The sequence below is a fragment of the Sceloporus occidentalis genome, unplaced genomic scaffold (genome assembly GCF_023333645.1).
Source record: "Sceloporus occidentalis isolate IW3139 unplaced genomic scaffold, rSceOcc1.0.p SCAF_2, whole genome shotgun sequence".
Taxonomy (NCBI): Eukaryota; Metazoa; Chordata; class Lepidosauria; order Squamata; family Phrynosomatidae; genus Sceloporus; species Sceloporus occidentalis.
This window is the reverse complement of record NW_028316982.1, coordinates 99,209,099-99,227,484: the sequence shown is the minus strand read 5'-3', so window position 1 is coordinate 99,227,484 and position 18,386 is coordinate 99,209,099. Positions and strand designations below refer to the sequence as shown.

Genomic DNA, 18,386 nt, shown 5'->3' with positions numbered 1-18,386 from the left:
TTTCTGGAGAGGAAGCCCAGAGACAGAGGAGAAGGAGGGACAACATACACCCCTTAGGTCTCCTCCCACTGCCTCACTTGCCCAACTACCCTGGACGGGTTGGCAGGTAAGGGTGTGATGCAGTGGCTGGGGATGGGGGGCAAAAGAAGAGTAACATCTGGAAAGGGGGGCAGAAAATTTGGGAGGAGGTGCAGATGAGCAAGTTATTGGAAGGGGGTACCATTGTCACCATGAGTAGTGACACCAGTGGTAACAACACAGAAAATAACTAACCATTTCCTGCCCTTTCATAGCAACCGAAAGTGCCTCACTCTGCCTTGTAGTAGGGCTGCTCCTGGATTCCTTGGAAGGAATCTAGTCTTGCAGAAGAGTAGCCATACCCATGCAGGCTAGAAGCTTGAAACCCTGGTCATCTTTTGAATCCTGAGAGTCTTCCCCTCCTACTCTATGCCACCCACCTCATTTTCAGGGTTAGTTGTTTTCTCCTCACCACAGAGCTGTAAGTGTGTCCATCGGAGCCACAAACAGATGCGAGCTGGGTCATGTGACACGGCTTGCACAAGCTCTCCTTGTTTCCATGGATTTTCAGGGCTGGCTGCTTGATTCTGTGCATGTGCATGCGAATGAGAAAGAGAAAGAAACAAGAGTGCATGTCAGAACAGGTTTTAACCTCACTTTGTATGCAGTCACAGGCATAAAAGGCACTCTTCTCCTTGGCATTTGCAGCAAAGCTTGGAAAAGTATTTTTCAGGACAGAATACCCAGCGTGGCCAATAGACACATGGGCTGGGTATTCTGGGAGTTGTAGTCTTAAGACAGGAACTTTTCCAACCTCTAACTGATGGAAGTGAAAACCTCCCTAACCCTCAAGCTTGAAAATGATCCTCAGGTGGCAAGGGGAGAATTAAAACTGTAAGAGTCTCGAGAAAGGATGTCACCCTTGCACCACTAACATGATATAAGAGGCAGAAATCTATAGGTGAAACTGCTCACAATATAGGACAGAGTCCACTAACCAGAATCCTCCAAATACACTGGATTACAACACCAGGGCACCAGGCTGGGTGAGGCTGGCACAGAGAAGATACAGTATAAGATGGGGGAATAGAGGGGTGAAAGTGCACCCACCACACTTAGTAACATCACTGCTTATCAGAACTTGGAAGTAACGGGTTACAAATAGGGTTGCCAGACTAGATCTGAGACAGGGCTCCTGTAACTTTGATCCTTAACAGATCTTGGAACACAAGGCAGTGTTGTGCATCCAGTCTCAAGAACAGAGTTACGTTCTTGTCTGCCTCCCCTGCACCTCCACTGCCAGGGCAATAGCCGTGTTGGTAGGAGACAGTTGCAGACAGAAGTTCTGGTTTGGAAGGTGAGAGAAGACAGCTACCTTCGTCCTATCTGATGGGGCTTTATGGTATCTCATCCAGTTCCAAAATCTGTAAATAATTAAAATGACAGGATCCAACCTGCCAACTTTAGTTACAAGCATTATGACCTGTAATGAGTTAACAGAATAGCAGAATCATAGAACTGGAAAGGGTCTTATGGGTCATCAAGTCCACCCCCTGCTCAGCACAGAAACTCAAGCAAATGCATCCCCTCTTAGGTATGGCAGTTTAACTGGTCTAAAAAGAGTTTAAATTAGCATTAAGCATCTCTCTCAGCCTGTACTATTCCACAAGAGTAAGGATAAAGTGGAATAAAAAGCCGTGTATGTTGCCTTGAGTTCATCTGAGGAAAGGTGGGGTGGAAACACAATAAATAAATACATGTTTCCAATGTCCCCCTAAACTGAATTCTTGTAGATGGTGACAGTTTCACCTTCATCTGCCATAGTTCCTCCAAATGAATATTTCTTTTCCAGTGTCAGCTTTACACTGTTAAGAAATACTGTTTTAACCCCTCTTTTGCTCCATATTCAACATTCCCTGAATTATGGAGAAGGGGGTGGGAGTTGTTATTATTCTTTATTCCATCAATGAGGGCATAATGCAGATCGATTTCAAAAGTAACATAGTGGGAACAACTGGGGTGAAGATGAGGGAGAAGTGTTTTAACTGGCCTTGCATTTTTAGTTACATCCCAACTCTTCAATTTCAAAGATCGTTTGAAGAGGCATTTTCAGCTAAATTTGTCACGTTTTATTCCAGTTTCAATCAATCCAGAGGTTTTTCTTTTTAAAGCAAATGAGTAACATGACAAGTTACTAATACCTTTTTGCATTATTAATGGTAACAAATTATTTTAGCGAAGAGCTCTGTAAAGAGACACATAAAAAATGACTTTTAATTTGGAAGTTTTGTACCTTGCTCTCTCAGGAATGTTACATCCTCTGCCCCTAGTTTTTCATCTTTATCTTTATTTGTTTAATAACCTCCCTTTCCAGCCTGGCTGCCAAAAGGTATTCAAAGGGCTCAAGAAGAAAAAATAAAGTAAGCCTGTAGCCCTCTTACTTCAGGGCATATACTAGTGAGAATATAAAGCAAACTGTGTCAACAACGCTCTACTCATTCGTTCAGTAAAAATAAAATGGTCCCCAGGTTCTGACCAATGAATGCACCTGTTTCTTACAGCTTATTACAACAGGCATTCAAAGCTATGCAGCCATCTTTAGCCAATCGTGGAACTTCAGACACTGCTGAACTGTAGTTTCCAGCATCCACCAACTATTGGCTACAAAAGCTGGACACAATGGGAGTTCTAGTTCAACAAAATCTAAGAAACTAAGGATGGAAAATGCTCCCTTAGAGCAATGCTTCTCAGTCTAACTGCTCTGGGGACAAGTAATTTGTTGGTGCCCAATGTGCTAGAGACCAACATTAAATTTGTGCCCTTTAGCTATACAGTATTTGTTTCTTTCTTTCCTGGAAACATGCCAGGGACAGGTAGCTAACAGCTCAGGGACTGCCACTGGTGCACTGCCCTGGAGTACTGTATTTAGGTTTCTGTTGTGCTACATTGATAACAGTAAGCCTCCCTCTCCAGAGTATCCCAGGGTCTACCTGAGGGTCTGAAGCATTAGCAAATATCTCAAATCATGTATCTTCCACTCGGGGATTGATGAAGAGCTCACAAGTTCCTTTACCTGTGCTCCAGTTTTTTACGGCTAATACACATGGCCCGCTGGTAGCCCTGGGCAATGCACACCTTGTGGCGGCTGCATTTAACTTTTTGACAGGGATCCTTGGTGGTGTCCAAACCTGAGGAAGGAAATAAAGGGAAAGTGTGAATGACTAGTATGCTACTCCACACCCAGAGCTGGGAATGTTACTTTTTGGATGACAACTTCAGAACTTGTAAAAGTTGCCTCTTTTTTTGGAAGACAACTGGCTGGGGGGATCTAATTGCTGTCCAAAAGTGATGCTTCCAGGCTCTGCTAAAAACTCCTTTCTCTAGCATCTTTGCTGAGGTTGCTGTCTAATATTAAGGGAGCAGCTCCTTTGAGACTGATTTATCTCAGCATGAGCTTTCAGTAAGTCTCAAAAGTGCTGCTTGATTCCTTCCCTCTCTCTTACTCCTATCCTTCTTTTTTATGCTGAAAAAGGTAAACATAGCTTTTTCTTTGAAAATGCCTGATCTGAGCAATGGCAGTGTGAATCCCAATCCAGGACCTCCATCTCCACATTACTAGTTGCTTGCCAAACTAGCATATCACGTCTTACGCCCAATGACTTTAATAGGCATAACAAGCATGCTTAAATCTGGGGAAGGGAGGTTTATAACCATAACATTTTACATTCAGGGAAAGGCCATCTGTAGCACTTCCATTAGGTACAAGAGCATACAGCAGCCTGTAATGCTCTTTCACTATTTTCTGAATGTCAACAAATCAGTATTCTTGACAGGTCAGAGCAGCCAAGACATTTCTTTAAAAATTAAATTAAACTGAATGTATTTAAATAACACCAAAAGAAGATCAAAGGTGCTCCATTTAGGGGAAATGTTTAAAAGCACTGAATTATACTATCTGCAGTGGTTGGAAATAAGCTTGTGAGGATCATACCTTAGTAATGGATGGAAATGCTACAGGTATACTCCTCAAGCTTAAATTTAGCCTGAAAAATTACTTTTTAAAATGGCAAACAATGGAGGATGGTGACTTGTCAGTATGATTGTAACTCTGTGCTGGATTTGAGTCTAGGGCTGCTGCCACACTGCATAATTAATACAGTTTGATATGACTTTAACTGTCATGGCCTCATCCTAGGGAATCCTGGGATTTATAGTTTGTGGTGGCACCAGAGCTCTCTGATAGTGAAAGTGAAATATCTCACAAAAGTACAAATCCCAGAAGCATTGAGCCATGGCAATTGAAGCAGTGTCAAACTGCATTAATTCTGCAGAACTGGTGCAGCCTTGACTTTAAATGACCTTATCCTTGAAATAGGTTCAGCATCTTAGGTTGCTTCTTTAAAGTTCATACTGAAATGTGGAGCAGATTTACCACTCAAATGACATGCTTTCACTGTCTCAACATGCTGGCGGGGGGGGGGGGGGATTCTGGGTGTTGTATTTCTAATAGTACCTTTTCCAAGCTCTAGGCTTGAATATATGGCACAACCTTATACTAGATTAGAGTATTTATCCATATAGCTCAGTTACCACCCTCAGCACATCCAATTTTGGAAGCTAACAACAGAGTCAGGCTTGGTTACTGCTCAGGTAGGAAACTATATGCAAACACCTGGGATCTCCAAGCAGAGTTGAAAACAATCCTGTTTGAAACCCTGGAGACATCTTGCCAATCACAATCATACTAAGCTAGATGGTGTATAATGCAACTTCCTATATTCCTAAATTCAGTACTATCCATATTCCAAGTAGCTGTCAATATACTATTATAGTTTAACATCTGATGCTCATTCAAAACAGGACAGTACATCTAAAAATAAGCAGAGAAGTAGTCAGTTGGGATAATCTGTTCTACAGCTGCAGGACCATCAATGAAAAGATCCTATTGCAACCTACAGCAGCATGTTTTGAAAAATAGCCATGGATGTCTCAGATATGACTCTGGAGCATGGTCAGTTCAGATTACCTGCTTGTGCGATCCTTCGCATGTGAAATTTAATGCTGTCTCATCCCACTGATTTCATCAGAGCTTCACGTTTTGCTTTTGTTCCACAAACTCTTCCTTTCCCACAATGCACACCCACCCAATACTTTTGGATCAATTGTCTGTGAAACCACAATTCTGAGATATTGATTTCAACTAGCAATTTAATTGACAGTAACCAAGGAAGGCAATGTAACATTTTGCAAACTCCACAAACATAAAATGAAGATTATTCCCATCACTCACATAAGCACGATCAATTCTGCTTAATGGTATGCAACAGTCTTCTCTAATAAGTCAGGGTCATAAAAGCTAACAGCGCAATGTTGTACAGTGGGGATGGGGAACTTGTGGCCCTCCACATTTTGCCAGACTGCAGCTCCCATCATCCCCCATCACTGGCTAAGTTAGCTAGGGCTGATGAGAGCTGCAGACCAATAGCATCTCAAGTCACACATCCCTGTTTTCTACCATTACCTGGAAATTAGCCCCAGTGAAGTCAACAAGGCTTAACTGTGAATAGATTTATAGGATTACATTATAATTAATTAATGTACCTGGGATGGGATAAAAATTTACTCCAGAATAACTCAATAGAGGGCACGGATAGTCCATTAAATTATCCAGAAGAGGGGAAACATATGCTCAGGACAGAGAGAATATGCACTATAACATGCATTAGCATGTAAATTGTATATGCAAGGTGTTTACTACAGCTCAGAGCAATAGAAATTCCAAAGTGTGGGCAAGTAGTTCATGGAGCACAGTGAATGTGAAATAAAAAGGAAAGTCATAACCTCCTCCTGGAAGAAAACGTAATATTTCTGAATTGCACCCACATATTTTTGTAGCTAATAAAACTGCAACAAGTACATTCCTGTTTCACATTCCTCTTTAAGATGGGCTCTATCTTGATATGATTATCGTGGCTTGCAGCCATTTCCAAATGCTTTTCAGAACAAATGAAAGGAAGTTGGATGAACCGACTATGCTAGATTTGCTCTCATCTTTATTGATTCGCAGAAAAAAGCTGATGCCAAGAAGTCCTTGGCCATTTTCTTAAAGGAGACAAAGGAAAAAATTACCTTCATCAACTGGTTGATTGTCCTCCCAGCTCTTGATGTAGTCATCCTAGTGGGGAGAAGGGAAAAGGAACAGTTTAACAATTTAGACCATAGAAAAGGTCAGCCAGAAAAAGTTCACATGCTTAGAACATCAAATAAATAAAAAATGCCATTATGGAGAGAATGCAATTTCAGTATAGAGGCTCCATTCTTGAAAATAATTTCTGTTGGGGATTACCTTCTTTGTTATACTTTTGCAGAAAAGCTTGACTACTTGATTCATTGTGGCTTAAAAAAGCTATACCTTCTCGCCTCTTCAAAGGGACCAATATCTAAGACTGGCACTGGGAGACTCCAGCACACAGGAAACAATTTATGGTTATTCCCTATCTGGCTGTCTAGTTATCCCTGCCTGCTCTCTCTAGACCCTATGCCTTTTCCTTTGGGAAAGAGAAAAGTCTTATCTCCAGTCAACAACTGAATGGAGACAAAAGCTTTTCACTGCTGAGCATTTATCTCTACTGTAGTGCACCATAAGAAGGAATGAAAATGGCCCCACTGGCTGGTCTGTATGGATCAGATGAGAAGAGGAAACTCTGGAAAGAGTGAGTGTGAAAGAGCATGGAGCAGGCAACATTGGAGAATGACCATGCTTACAGGGACGTAGCCAAGGGGGGGGGGGGTTCTTGGGGTCCGGACCCCCCCTTCCATTGGATAAAATCAGGGGTAGGCAACCTTTTTGAGATGGGGGCCGGGTTGCTGTCCCTCAGACAACTGGGGGGCTGAAGCCGGGGGGGTAGAGCTTCCACCCTCCAGGGGCGGAGCCACATGCCAGGGGTGGAGCTTCCACCCTCTGGGGCGGAGCCTCATGCCGGGGGCAGAGCTTCCACCCTCTGGGGGCCAGGCCTCCTCCTCTTTGCCGGCCCCTGATGGGGACCCAGGCCCTGTCAGAGGCCGGGAAAGAGCTGGCGGGGGCCGCCAGCGCTGGAGGCCTCCCCCTCTTTGCCAGCCCCTGACAGGGCCCCAGGTCCTGTCAGAGGCCGGCAAAAAAGCCGGCAGGGGCTGCCAGTGCTGGAGGCCTCCCCCTCTTTGCTGGCCCCTGATGGCGCCCCAGGCCCCATCAGAGGCCAGCAAAAGAGCCGGCGGGGGCCGCCAGCACTGGAGGCCTCCTCCTGTTTGCCGGCCCTTTTGCTGTTGCTGGGGCCCTCCAAGAGGGCTCCAGCGGCAGCAACGAGCCTCTTGGAGGGCCCCAGCAACGGCATCGGGCCTCCCAGAGGCCCGCTGCCGACGTCGGAGCCCTCCTGGAGGGCTCCAGCGACAGCAACTGGCCTCCCAGAGGCCTGCCACCGCCGCCGGAGCCCTCCTGGAGGACCCCAGCGATGGCATCGGGCCTCCCAGAGGCCTGCTGCCGCCGCCGGAGCCCTCCTGCAGGGCCCCAGTGATGGCATCGGGCCTCCCAGAAGCCCGCTGCCGCCGCCGGAGCCCTCCTGCAGGGCCCCAGCGACAGCAACTGGCTTCCCAGGGGCCCGCTGCCACCGCTGGAGCCCTCCTGGAGGACCCCAGCGACGGCATTGGGCCTCCCAGAGACCTGCTGCCACTGCCAGAGCCCTCCTGCAGGGCCCCAGCGATGGCAACGGGCCTCCCAGAGGCCCGCTGCCACCATTGGAGCCCTGTATGAGGGCTCTGGCGGCCGCAGCGGGCCTCCTGGAGGCCGAAGTCATGCAAGACTTCGCCTCTGGGTGCCACCATTTTTTCGCCCAAAATGGCAGCAAAGTCTCACGCGACCTCAAGGAAGGTCGCGCGAGACTTCACCACCATTTTCGGCAAAAAAATGTCGGCGCCCAGAGTGGCGAAAAGATGCAATCAGTGGTGGCGGCAGCAGCGGCAGCCAGGGGCCGGACCAAAGGCCTCCGCGGGCCGCTTCCGGCCCGCGGGCTGGAGGTTGCCGACCCCTGGATAAAATGAATGGTGCGTGCTGCCGCGCCGCCGTAGCCAAGCCCCATTATAATGATGGCACTTAGTCTGGACCCCCCCTTCCCAAAATCCTGGCTACGTCCCTGATGCTTACCGTGTGCCACTATTGTAATGTTGCTCAAAGAGGTTTCCTAGGTAACATTCCAGTCCAAGGATCAGAAATATTCCCCACTCCTGCTCTAAATAATTTGCCTTGTATTTAATTTGTTTGCCAAAGAACTGATAAAATGACAGACTCACAAACCAAAACCCTTAGTCTTCATATTTTTGAGGGCATTTATTTATTTAAACTCTTTCTAGCCTGCCTTTTTGGGCACAAGATTTTTTAAAAAATCAATATAGAAATAGCTGAAGAAATAAAAGCCAAGAGCAACAATGCAACAGAAATCCCACCCGTAAGATGAGTTGTTTTTGACAGTTTTCAACTCTGGCAAGCAACCAACAGTCAGCAGCCCACTGCAAATCAATGGAACCGTTTTCGGCTTTCAAGTGTTATGCAATCAGAAATAAACATGCTCTATCAACCAGAAAAACAAAATAAAAGAGGTTTAATGACAGAGCCCTCAGGAAAGAAGATTGCCATCCTGCTTGATCAAAATGAAAGGTAAACTGCCCAAATCTCAGCAATCTTTCAGTTAAAGCAAAACAAAAGCCACCTCAACTGACTATTTGTTGTTGTTGTTGTGTACCTTCAAGTCATTTCCAACTTATGACCACCCTAAGGCAAATCTATCACAGAGTTTTCTTGGCAAGATTTGTTCAGAAAGGGTTTGCTTTTGCTTTCTTCTGAGGCTGAAAGTGTGACTTGCCCAAGGTCACCCATGGGTTTCAAATCTTGGTCTCCAGAGTCCTAGTCCAATACTCAGTCACTACACCATGCTGGTTCATCATAGCTAAGGGCCAATTCATACAGCCATTGTTTTTAGTTGGAACCCCAACCTGAGATGGCTTTATCTCATCAAATTTCACGTTTCAGGTGGTCTTATGGATGTAAATCCTATGATAAAATTGGAAGTGTCCATGCAGACTCAAATTGCCTGTTTTCTAGGATATGGGAATGACTTACCTCGCCAAGTCACAAACTTGCAAATGTTATCTTCTTGGACAATCTCCCAAATCCCCTGGCTAATATGGCCAGTAAATTAACTGCTTCAGGCTTTGTGTCATGGTGCTGAATGGTGTGACTTGCTAGGAGATATATGCAAAGGGCTGTCTGTAAGCAAGGTGTTCTTCTTACAAATGTTAAGGGCTAGCAAGAAGAGAACTGTGCAAAAGTTATGCAGCTGTCAAGGACAGCCTTCAGAAGTTGGACATGGGAGAGCCATCATCAAAAACAAGGCTGGCTCTTTCCTTAAAGTGTGTGAGTCGGCTACCATCAGATACCAAATTGCTAGCTATTGTTCTATTTATTCATCCCTTGTTCATTTGTGTGGGTGAGTGTTGTGTGGGTGAGTGAGCCTTCCGACTTATGGCAACCCTAAGGCAAATCTATTGTGGGGTTTTCTTGGCAAGATTTATTCAGAGAGATTTGCCATAGTTTTCTCCTGAGGCTGTGAGCATGTGACTTGCCCAAGGTCACCCAGTGGGTTTCATGACTGAGCTGGGACTTGAACCCTGGTCTCCTGACTCACAGTCTAACACTCAACCCATTTATGCCACACAGGCTCTCATTCTATTATTACTGACTATTATTAGTTCCCTCCTGTAGGGAGGGATTTTGGTGGGATTTTCTGCATGAGGTGAAAAAATAACTTGGGCCCAGTACATATCGTCCCTTTGCGATGCCCTCGTCACGTGCAAAGGTTGCCTGGGGGCAGAGCGCCCACATGCCCCACAACCCTCACATGTGACGAGGGCATAACAATGGTGGTGCCCTGTATACATGGGAGTCGCCATTGTTACGTAAGTGCCGCACAGCTTCCACATGGTGCTGCGTGGCGCTTACTGGTTATGCCGCCATTACCTTAAAAGAACCCACTTTCACGGATTCTTTTTCCACCAGCGAGAAGCTGCGTGGTTTGGTGGCTGCGGCTTCCCTCCAGTGGAAAAACAGGCACCGGGAGTCCGCCCTTTTTGGGTGGTCTGTCCCACGCCTTGGTTAGCCTTGGATGCTATTTATTTATTACATACCATGGCCTAAATCCAGTTGTTAGTCCCAGCAAGAGTAGTCCATTGAAGCATTGAGATTTGCATAGGTATTGACTCTGTGTGTGTGTGCATGTGCCTTCAAGTCACTTGTCATGGCGTTTTCTTAGGCAAGGGAGTTTATCCTATGGGGGGAAATTGGAACTTTAAACAGTGATTAACTCAAGAAAATCATGCAACTGACATTAAAACATGATTAAAATGAGATTATTACAAGAGCCATTATCCTGTGAATAACCAGGCAATAAACAGCAAAAAGTCATTCACAGGAAAATCCCGTGAATAATTTGCTACTGTTTCTTGCTTGGTTATTCATGGGTTGGCAATGGGGACCAATTGGATGACCTTGGACAAGTCATACTCTCTCATCCTCAGAAAAAGGCAGTGACATCCCCAACAAATCTTGCCAATAAAATCACATGACAGATTTGCCTTAGGATCACCATAAATCAAAAAATTACTTGAAGGCACACAGTGACAACTACAGCAGTGTAGCTACACCTTTAGTTACATTACATCTGGAATGTGACAAGGGACAACCATTCCTTTTGTGGTGGATTTGCAATGTGTAGTTATAATTAAAATTATAGGGATGTGGTCTCATTTAAGGATGGAGAACTATCACACAGTTCACTTGCAGGCTTGTGCTCTACCTCATGTTCTGCTACAGATGCAGAGGCAACAGCTGAGGTGGATGATGGGAGGAGAGTACTTTTTGTACTGCAAGCCAACAGCTTGTAATATTCAGTGTTATCATACTTACTTCCAAGATGAGAGAAAGTAAAGAGTTGGGTTTTTTATAAAACTATAATGGTAATCTGAGACAGAAGGGGCAAGAGGAATTGGGACAATAATCACAATTAATTATTTTTTGAAAGTGACTCTCCAATTCTGCTTCATAGAAGTTTCCTTAAAAGAATTCTGATTCTTGAAGAGATGTTCCAGAATCCTGGTCCAGCTCTCTGGCAGACCTTTACAACTACATGCAGGGTATAATTGGAAAAATATTTTTGCTCCATGAAAATTGGCTTATGAAAAGGCCCAAATAGATGTGTCATGGATTAGGTGACATGTAGGTGTCTGCTTTCTGCCACCTTCAAAACAGTATCTGGCTGAACCTTATTCAGTCCTTCTCCCCCTGTGATCTGGTTTCTTATAAGTCAACTATAAAACTAGATAAAGCTGTTATTATAAGTAAGAGGCTTAGCTGTCACACCATTTAAGGTAAAAGCTAGGTATATTCCAGGTTGGTATGATTCTATGTCATTTTGTTACAAATGACAGCCAAGCCACACAATCAGCAGAATTACATGGAACAGCTCTTGCTGGACTATACTAATTCAGACAGTAGAGGGGAAACAGGGATTGAATTTTCCTTCCATGTTAAAATAAAAAGTAATCCCTCCCTTGCTCCATGCCAAAAAATAAGCTTGTCAGTGTAGGTTTCCCTTTTTCTTTCTAATTTTCTATCTGCAAAAACTTTCTAGACCCTTGTAGCCTAGAGTTGTAGAGCTAGGCAAGAGCTATGCCATGTGACACTCCTGCTCTTGCAATCTGGATCATTATTCTGCTACCCAGTGTCTTGTTCTTGATATGAATAGAAGAAGCATCTTGTAGAAAAACTGAATTTAGTTCAGCATAATATACTGAGGCAGCCTTTCCCCACCCAACACCTTCCAGATGACCTGCATGACAGCTCCCATCATCCCCAATTAGCTTGGTTGTCGACAGGAGACAATGGAAGTTGCACTCTAAACATATCTGGAGTATGTCAGAAGAGGGAAGATTTTAAAAAATTGTCAAACCAACAGCACAACACACACACATCAATCACAGAGAATGGGGCAGGTTGCCATGGATCACATTTTACCATACTGACTGTCCTGCAAAATCAACAGAAATCAAGGTGCATAAACTGTGCTATAAGGGACAGAAGAAGACAGCGCAGATGTATATTGTGAAGATGAAATGAAAACAGTTTTTTAAAAAAATCATTACTAACCTCCACCTCCTGAAGAATTCAGACCGCAGCAGAAGGGCAGCAGAAATAAAGGAAAGAGGAGAGAAAAAGAGAAGTAAAAACCCCATGCATGAAGCAGCAGTATACAATGCCTAGGGTTTAATGCTGAAAATGCAGTACGGTACAACTACGCTTTATTCTCTGTATGAATTCCTGGTCATGTCAGAACTCATTTCCCACAAATAATGTTTTATTAACCACTCAACTAATGCATTTTTGTTTTGTTTTGCTTTCCCAATTTGCATCCATTAAGTCATTTGCCAGTAACAATGGCAACAGAGTATACTAGGATTGTAAGGAATATAAATCAAGAAGGGGGTTGATAATTCAGGGCATTTATTAAGCTGCGACGTTTTCCTCCAGAGGTTTTCTGTTGCCACGGGGTACAAACGGCAAAGTCTCGGCAGACTCCTCTGGAGTTCCACATCATATTTCATGCTCTTGTTCATTCCTAGCAGTTACAAAGCACTTGCATATTTTACCCTTTGCCTCTGCAAATAAAAACTGAAGCAAGGACGAGATTAAGATAATTTCTTGGCTATAGTCATTGCAAGGGTTGCCTGTTGAGTCAATTCCCTTGACGTACACCCACTCAGGAGGAGTACATTATAAAATAGATAAGGGAACCAATATGTGGGATGGATTCAATAATCTATAGCTAAATGTTGCCCCCTGATAGACTAGAGTTTTATCTGCCTCTCCTCTTTTTGCAGCAAGCTCTTTACTCATCACAGCATCCATTAACACAAGCAAAGAATACCAGTCGTATGGGGAAGATAATGGAGGCATTTTTTCCTACAAAAAGTGTTATATTCTCCCATGGTTCTATGGGGGCAATGAGTATAGTACAGATGGGGGAGCAGGAATAAAATTAGGACATCTATATATCCTCTCTCTCTATTTCAAAATATTTTTATTGCCTCTCAGCTGGCTAGGGACTCTGAGGTGAGGTGCAATAGATGAAAAAACAGATTAAAAAACTAATTAAAATACAAACCAAGCATGCATCTGCACTGTAGAAATAATGGAGTTTGACACCACTTTAACTTCCACAGCTCCATCCTAATGAATCCTAGGATTGTAAGGCACCAGTACTCTGTGGCAGAGAAGGTTAATCACTTTGAAAAACTATAAATCATAGGATGGAACTATTACACTTAAAATGGTGTCAAACTCCATTATTTCTACAGTGTAGCTGCATCCCAAAACAATTTAACAAGTTTTTAAAGCACACAAAGAATTAAAACAGTTCCAAAAACTAACTCTGGTTTTAAAGGCCAAAGACTGTATGAAACTTTGCAGTCTTGGCTGTCTGCGGAAAGCTTGGAAGAGATGGAACCAGCCAGACCTCCCTTAGAAGGGACTTCTACGATTGGGGTGTCAGAGAAATCCTTATCTCCTACAGTCACCAACTGGCACTCTAAGGATGATAGGGCATGCAACAGGGCCTCCATCTGTTTTGGATCTCAAATTCAAGACAGGCTCATAGAGTGCACCCTCTGGTTAAAGTGTGGTTCAATTGTTCAAAGTCCCAAGTATGTCACTGTGCTCTAGCAAATGTGCATTATCAGGATTAGTATGGGGATGCTTTTGGGAGCCCTGTTTGAACATGTGTGTCCACCACTTGGTAAGAACATTAGCATGTTTCATGGAGGAAAGGGGACACAGATCAATAGACAATATACGTAAACTTCCTTTAATACGTGTCTAATTTCTCATCATGTCTTGACTGAAATTTGGTAGTTACCAGAAGCCAGAGAAAACTGCCATTGGGGCTGGATGGGTATAGCCCCACAACTGACATTACTTTAGCCTTGGGGAGGGACTGTACTCAGGACTAGAGTAGCTGCTTGGTATAGAAAAGGCCCTAAATTCAATCCACAGCACTTCCAAGCAGAAGAAAGAGAGATCCTGGGGAACTGCCAGAGTTAGGCCAGGCAACTGTGGACCTCTTAATGATTTTGGCATACAATTCCCAACACTCCTAGTCAGCATAGCCATCAATGAAGAATTATGGAAGTTGCCCCCCAACAACTTTGATACTGCACAATTGTAGCACTACATTCTGCTTTCACTGCCATGGCAGCATCCTATGGAATCCAGGGATTTATTTGTAGCTTGGTGAAACACTTGAGCTCTCTGGATGAGAACTCCAAATGCCTCTTCCCTAAACTGAAAACCCAGGATTCCATGGGAAGCTGTCATGGCAATAAAAGTGGAATAATAATACTGTAAGTGTTTACTATAAAGACTGTGAGTGGAACCATGGAGGGTCCAAGGTTGCCTCCTCTCTCTTGGGGGAACATATTATCAGGGTCTGCTTCAAATGAGCCAGCGGAAACCAGAAGTAGCCATTCCCTCCACTATTCCACCCTAACCTCTGCCATATTCCAGGAAAGGCTCATGTTGTGCACAGGGTATACTTCCTGTCAATAGTTTTTGACATTCATTCATGTATGCCCTCTCTCATTTCCTCCTTGGGTGGGGCTCTCTAGCAAAGCAATTTGACTTTTCAGATGCACCTCTGTAATAGCCATAATCCATTGTCTTCATTTCAAAATGTCCTGGACTGCATCTCCACCCTCTTCCCCAACACCACTTTTATCCCCACCTCCGCTGAAATTTCAAGAAGAGAAACAAAAGAGTAGGGTGTGGAGAAGCCACAGATCAGTTCAAAGTCAGACTCATTGTCCCATCTGCCATTCCAAACCAGGCAAATAAAGACAATCTATTCTCTGCCTTACAGCACACTCAGAGCTTCCAGCCCTGTCTCACTCCTGCTGAGAGCAATTTCAATATAGCACCAACCGAAAGGCAGAAACACAAAGACCAGCCATGTCTGCCCTTCCCTTCCTCTCTCTCTCTCTCTTTCCCTCTCTTTTCTCACCCCTCCCAAGCAGGAAACTGCACATTGTCAAAGCTGGCACCCTGCCACTCTGCAGCAACTCTGCCAAGCGAGCAAATGAAGCTTCAGCTTGGAGATGGTGGCGCTGATGTACTGCAGTGCAACTTCCCACTCCAGGGCGGCTGGGGTGGGGTGGGGTGGGGTGGGATGGGGGGAAGCAAGGACAGAGGAAATAAAGAAGCTGATTCAAGGTGGTTAAAGAGCCAGTGGGCTGAATCCAGATTCACGCAGGGCATGGGCAAGTTGCTTTTGCGATCAGAACATCCCAAATCCCCCAGCCAACACAGAGTGGCTGGGCATCCTAGAAGCTGTAATCCAAAGATGCACATGCATCTTCCCTTCCCTGCAACAGTGTCTGATGTGGAGGATCAGCAACATCCCTACCCATCATAACACATACACACCCTGACAGCCTCTTGAAATTGCCATACACAGCATGACCAGACCTAGGGGTGCCGGAATAAAAAGCAGAAAGGGTTCCTGTACCTTTAATGGTTGTGTTGTTGTTGTGTGCCTTCAATTTGCTTTTCCAGTTTAAAGCAACCCTAATGCAAAGCTATAATGGAGTTTTCTTGGCAACCTTTGTTCTGAGAAAGGAATGCTGTACCTTTAATGGTTGTGCTGTCATTGTGTGCCTTCAAGTTGTTTTTCCAAGTTAAGGCAACTGTAATCCAAAGCTATCATGGAGTTTTCTTGGCAAGATTTCTTCTGAGGGAGGTGTCCAAGGTCACCCTTGGGTTTCCATGGCTAAGCGGAGATTTGAACCCTGGCCTCCTTGGAATCTTAAGTGGCATCTGCACTGCAGAAATAACACAGTTTGGCAGCACTTTTGTTATGGCTCAGTGCTATGGAATTCTGATATTTGTTGTTCTGTGAGATATTTAGCTTTCTCTGTCTGGTGCCACAGCTAACTACAATTCCCAGAATTCCATAGGATGGAGTCATGACCGTTAATGTCAAACTACATTATTTCTGCAGTGCAGATGCAGCCATAGTCCAACACTCAAACCACTACATCAACAAATGTGGTTTATTACTTGGCTGTGTGACAAGCAACAACTGTTGAAATTCCCTCTTCTACACTGTCATTAAAGTTACAAAAACCCTCTTCAGTTTTCACTCTGGTAACCCTAACCAGACCCTGCTAAATGGGGTGAGCCATGGTAAGGAAGAAAGAGAGGAGGAGATAGAAATATGTCTGAATATCAAGTAAGAGCTCATTTCATAACCTTCCTGAATGGTAGAAGGCAGATCCTAGATCCGAATCAGTGAACTGATATCAAGAAGAACCAGTTTAAAATGCATGCTTGGCAGAAGAGTTCTTGAAACACATTTACCCAATTCAAAGAAGCAGGATCAAGATACAACCCCCTACCTTTGACTAGACAGATCAGGAACCAGCAGGATAAAAGGAAACAATCATCCCAAGCCACATCATAATGCAATTGCCTTTCATTTTTGCTGCATTGTTTCTAAGTGGAGCCACATCCAGGCATCCTGGTTGTGTGTATGTATGCAAAAAAGGAAGAATGCAAGAGCCCAGTATTCATTCCTGGTTTCTGAAGCCAGGAATGATGATGTAATGAAATAATTTGCCTACACATGTGAAATAGTTCCATTCACATTTGCAAGGAGTCCTGTCAAATACTAATGATTCCAGCAAAAGAGATGGGGCTGTGTGCTTTTAGATTGTTTATGTTCATTAAAATAAAACCTTTCTAGTCAGCCCTTTCTGCTTGTGTCATGTTCTTTCCGGAGGGAAAGAGGGTGTTGTTGACAGAGCAGGTCACTAGAGAGAGAGAGAGCGTGGTTCCCTTGGGAAGTCAAACTGCTGAAGGAGACTCTGTCCAACCTTGGTGTTACTGAAGAGAAACATGTTTGCCAACGAGTCAGAGAGCTATCTGGAGCTTTCGGGGAGCTTGAGTGCTTTTACAAGCTCTGTATTCCATGTTGGCTTCTGTACTATAATGATATCAAAATAATCTTCTATTTTGTAGACTAATAGGTCTACCTCTTAGATTTCAACCTCAGAGTCAGTGGCATCACTAAGAGGGTGCAGGGGATGCGGACCGCACCAGGTGTCACCCTAAGGTGTCACCATGGCTCCCCAAACATTTCATTTGCCCAGAAATGAACTAAGGCATTTGCCTGTCTCTCTTTAAAATGCTGAAGAGATGGGGTGAGTGGGGTGAGCCTCAGTGGGAAAAGAAAGGAGAGGCCCCAGGTTTAAAAAAAAAACAAAATAAAATTTCAAATTTCAAATTTTAATTTTTTTAAAAAAATATATTGTTTATTTTTTTAACTTCACATTTTACCAAATTTTCATTTTAACCACATGAAGCTATGCATATGTAAACACATTTACTCTGTGTGTATGATATTATAATTTACAGCTATAGTTTTAATTTTGCTAGTTGTTTGTGTCACAGCAGTTACATTCAGTGATATATATGGGAATTCTGATTTATGAGTAAATTAGTACAAAAAACATTACTAAGGATTCTTTATGAGTTATTGTACCAGGTGACATCAATCCTAATGATGCCACTGCTCAGAGGGAACTCATGGCATCTCTGGTTGCTGGCTTGGTTTAGGATACAATGGCAGAGCTATGATATTACAGCAGCTTTTCCCAAACCTGGTGTCCTCCAGATCTATTGGAACTACTACTCCCACCAGCCCAACGATGGGCGATGGGGCTGTATTCCAAAACTTTGAAAGAATACCAGGTTAGGACAAGCTATGTTACAGTGACAATAACTCAAAATGGCTGTCACTCCTCCATTCTAGTTCTGTCCCTCTCATCTGTCATGTACAATGAAACATGGTGTGATGCACTGCAAGCTTCCCTGATTTCACCAAGAGGCAACCAATGACATGAAACAAAGATAGAAAAACTCATAGCAGCATGGCATTACAAACACACATGCACCATTACAGTAGAAAGAAGAATGAGATATGGGTTTGCCTAGTTCAATTGTAGCCTCATGAGTATTGCAAGACACAGGGTGGCGTCCTGTTGGTGACATATGCAAATGTAACTCAAAGGTATGCCTGCATATTCAACTATTTTGGCTGTTGCAAAAGGAGGAATTCACTACCTTCCCCGTCTTCCTCTCAGGGGGCTCCCTTTCATGGCCATTTTGTTGTTGGTGGAGAGGGGGGTACTTCAAGAAGTATCTGGCTACGTACCTATAGACAGATGCAAAATAACAA

General features: G+C 44.0%; 1 protein-coding gene across 3 annotated transcripts in view; it reads right to left on the bottom strand.

The window, feature by feature from the left end:
* The window catches only part of LOC149318758 (testican-2-like), a 107,529-nt gene that overhangs the window by 27,780 nt on the left and 61,363 nt on the right, over positions 1-18,386 (bottom strand). For 2 of the 3 annotated variants that reach the window (XM_089510411.1, XM_089510412.1), the window contains exons 2-4: positions 6,148-6,193; positions 3,092-3,206; positions 491-605 (exon numbers count right to left, since the gene is read on the bottom strand). In XM_089510411.1, coding sequence (XP_089366537.1) covers positions 491-605; positions 3,092-3,206; positions 6,148-6,193 — 276 coding nt within the window. Of the gene's footprint in view, positions 1-490; positions 606-3,091; positions 3,207-6,147; positions 6,194-6,364; positions 6,434-18,386 lie in introns of those variants that run through there. The other variant, XM_089510413.1, reaches the window with a different exon arrangement.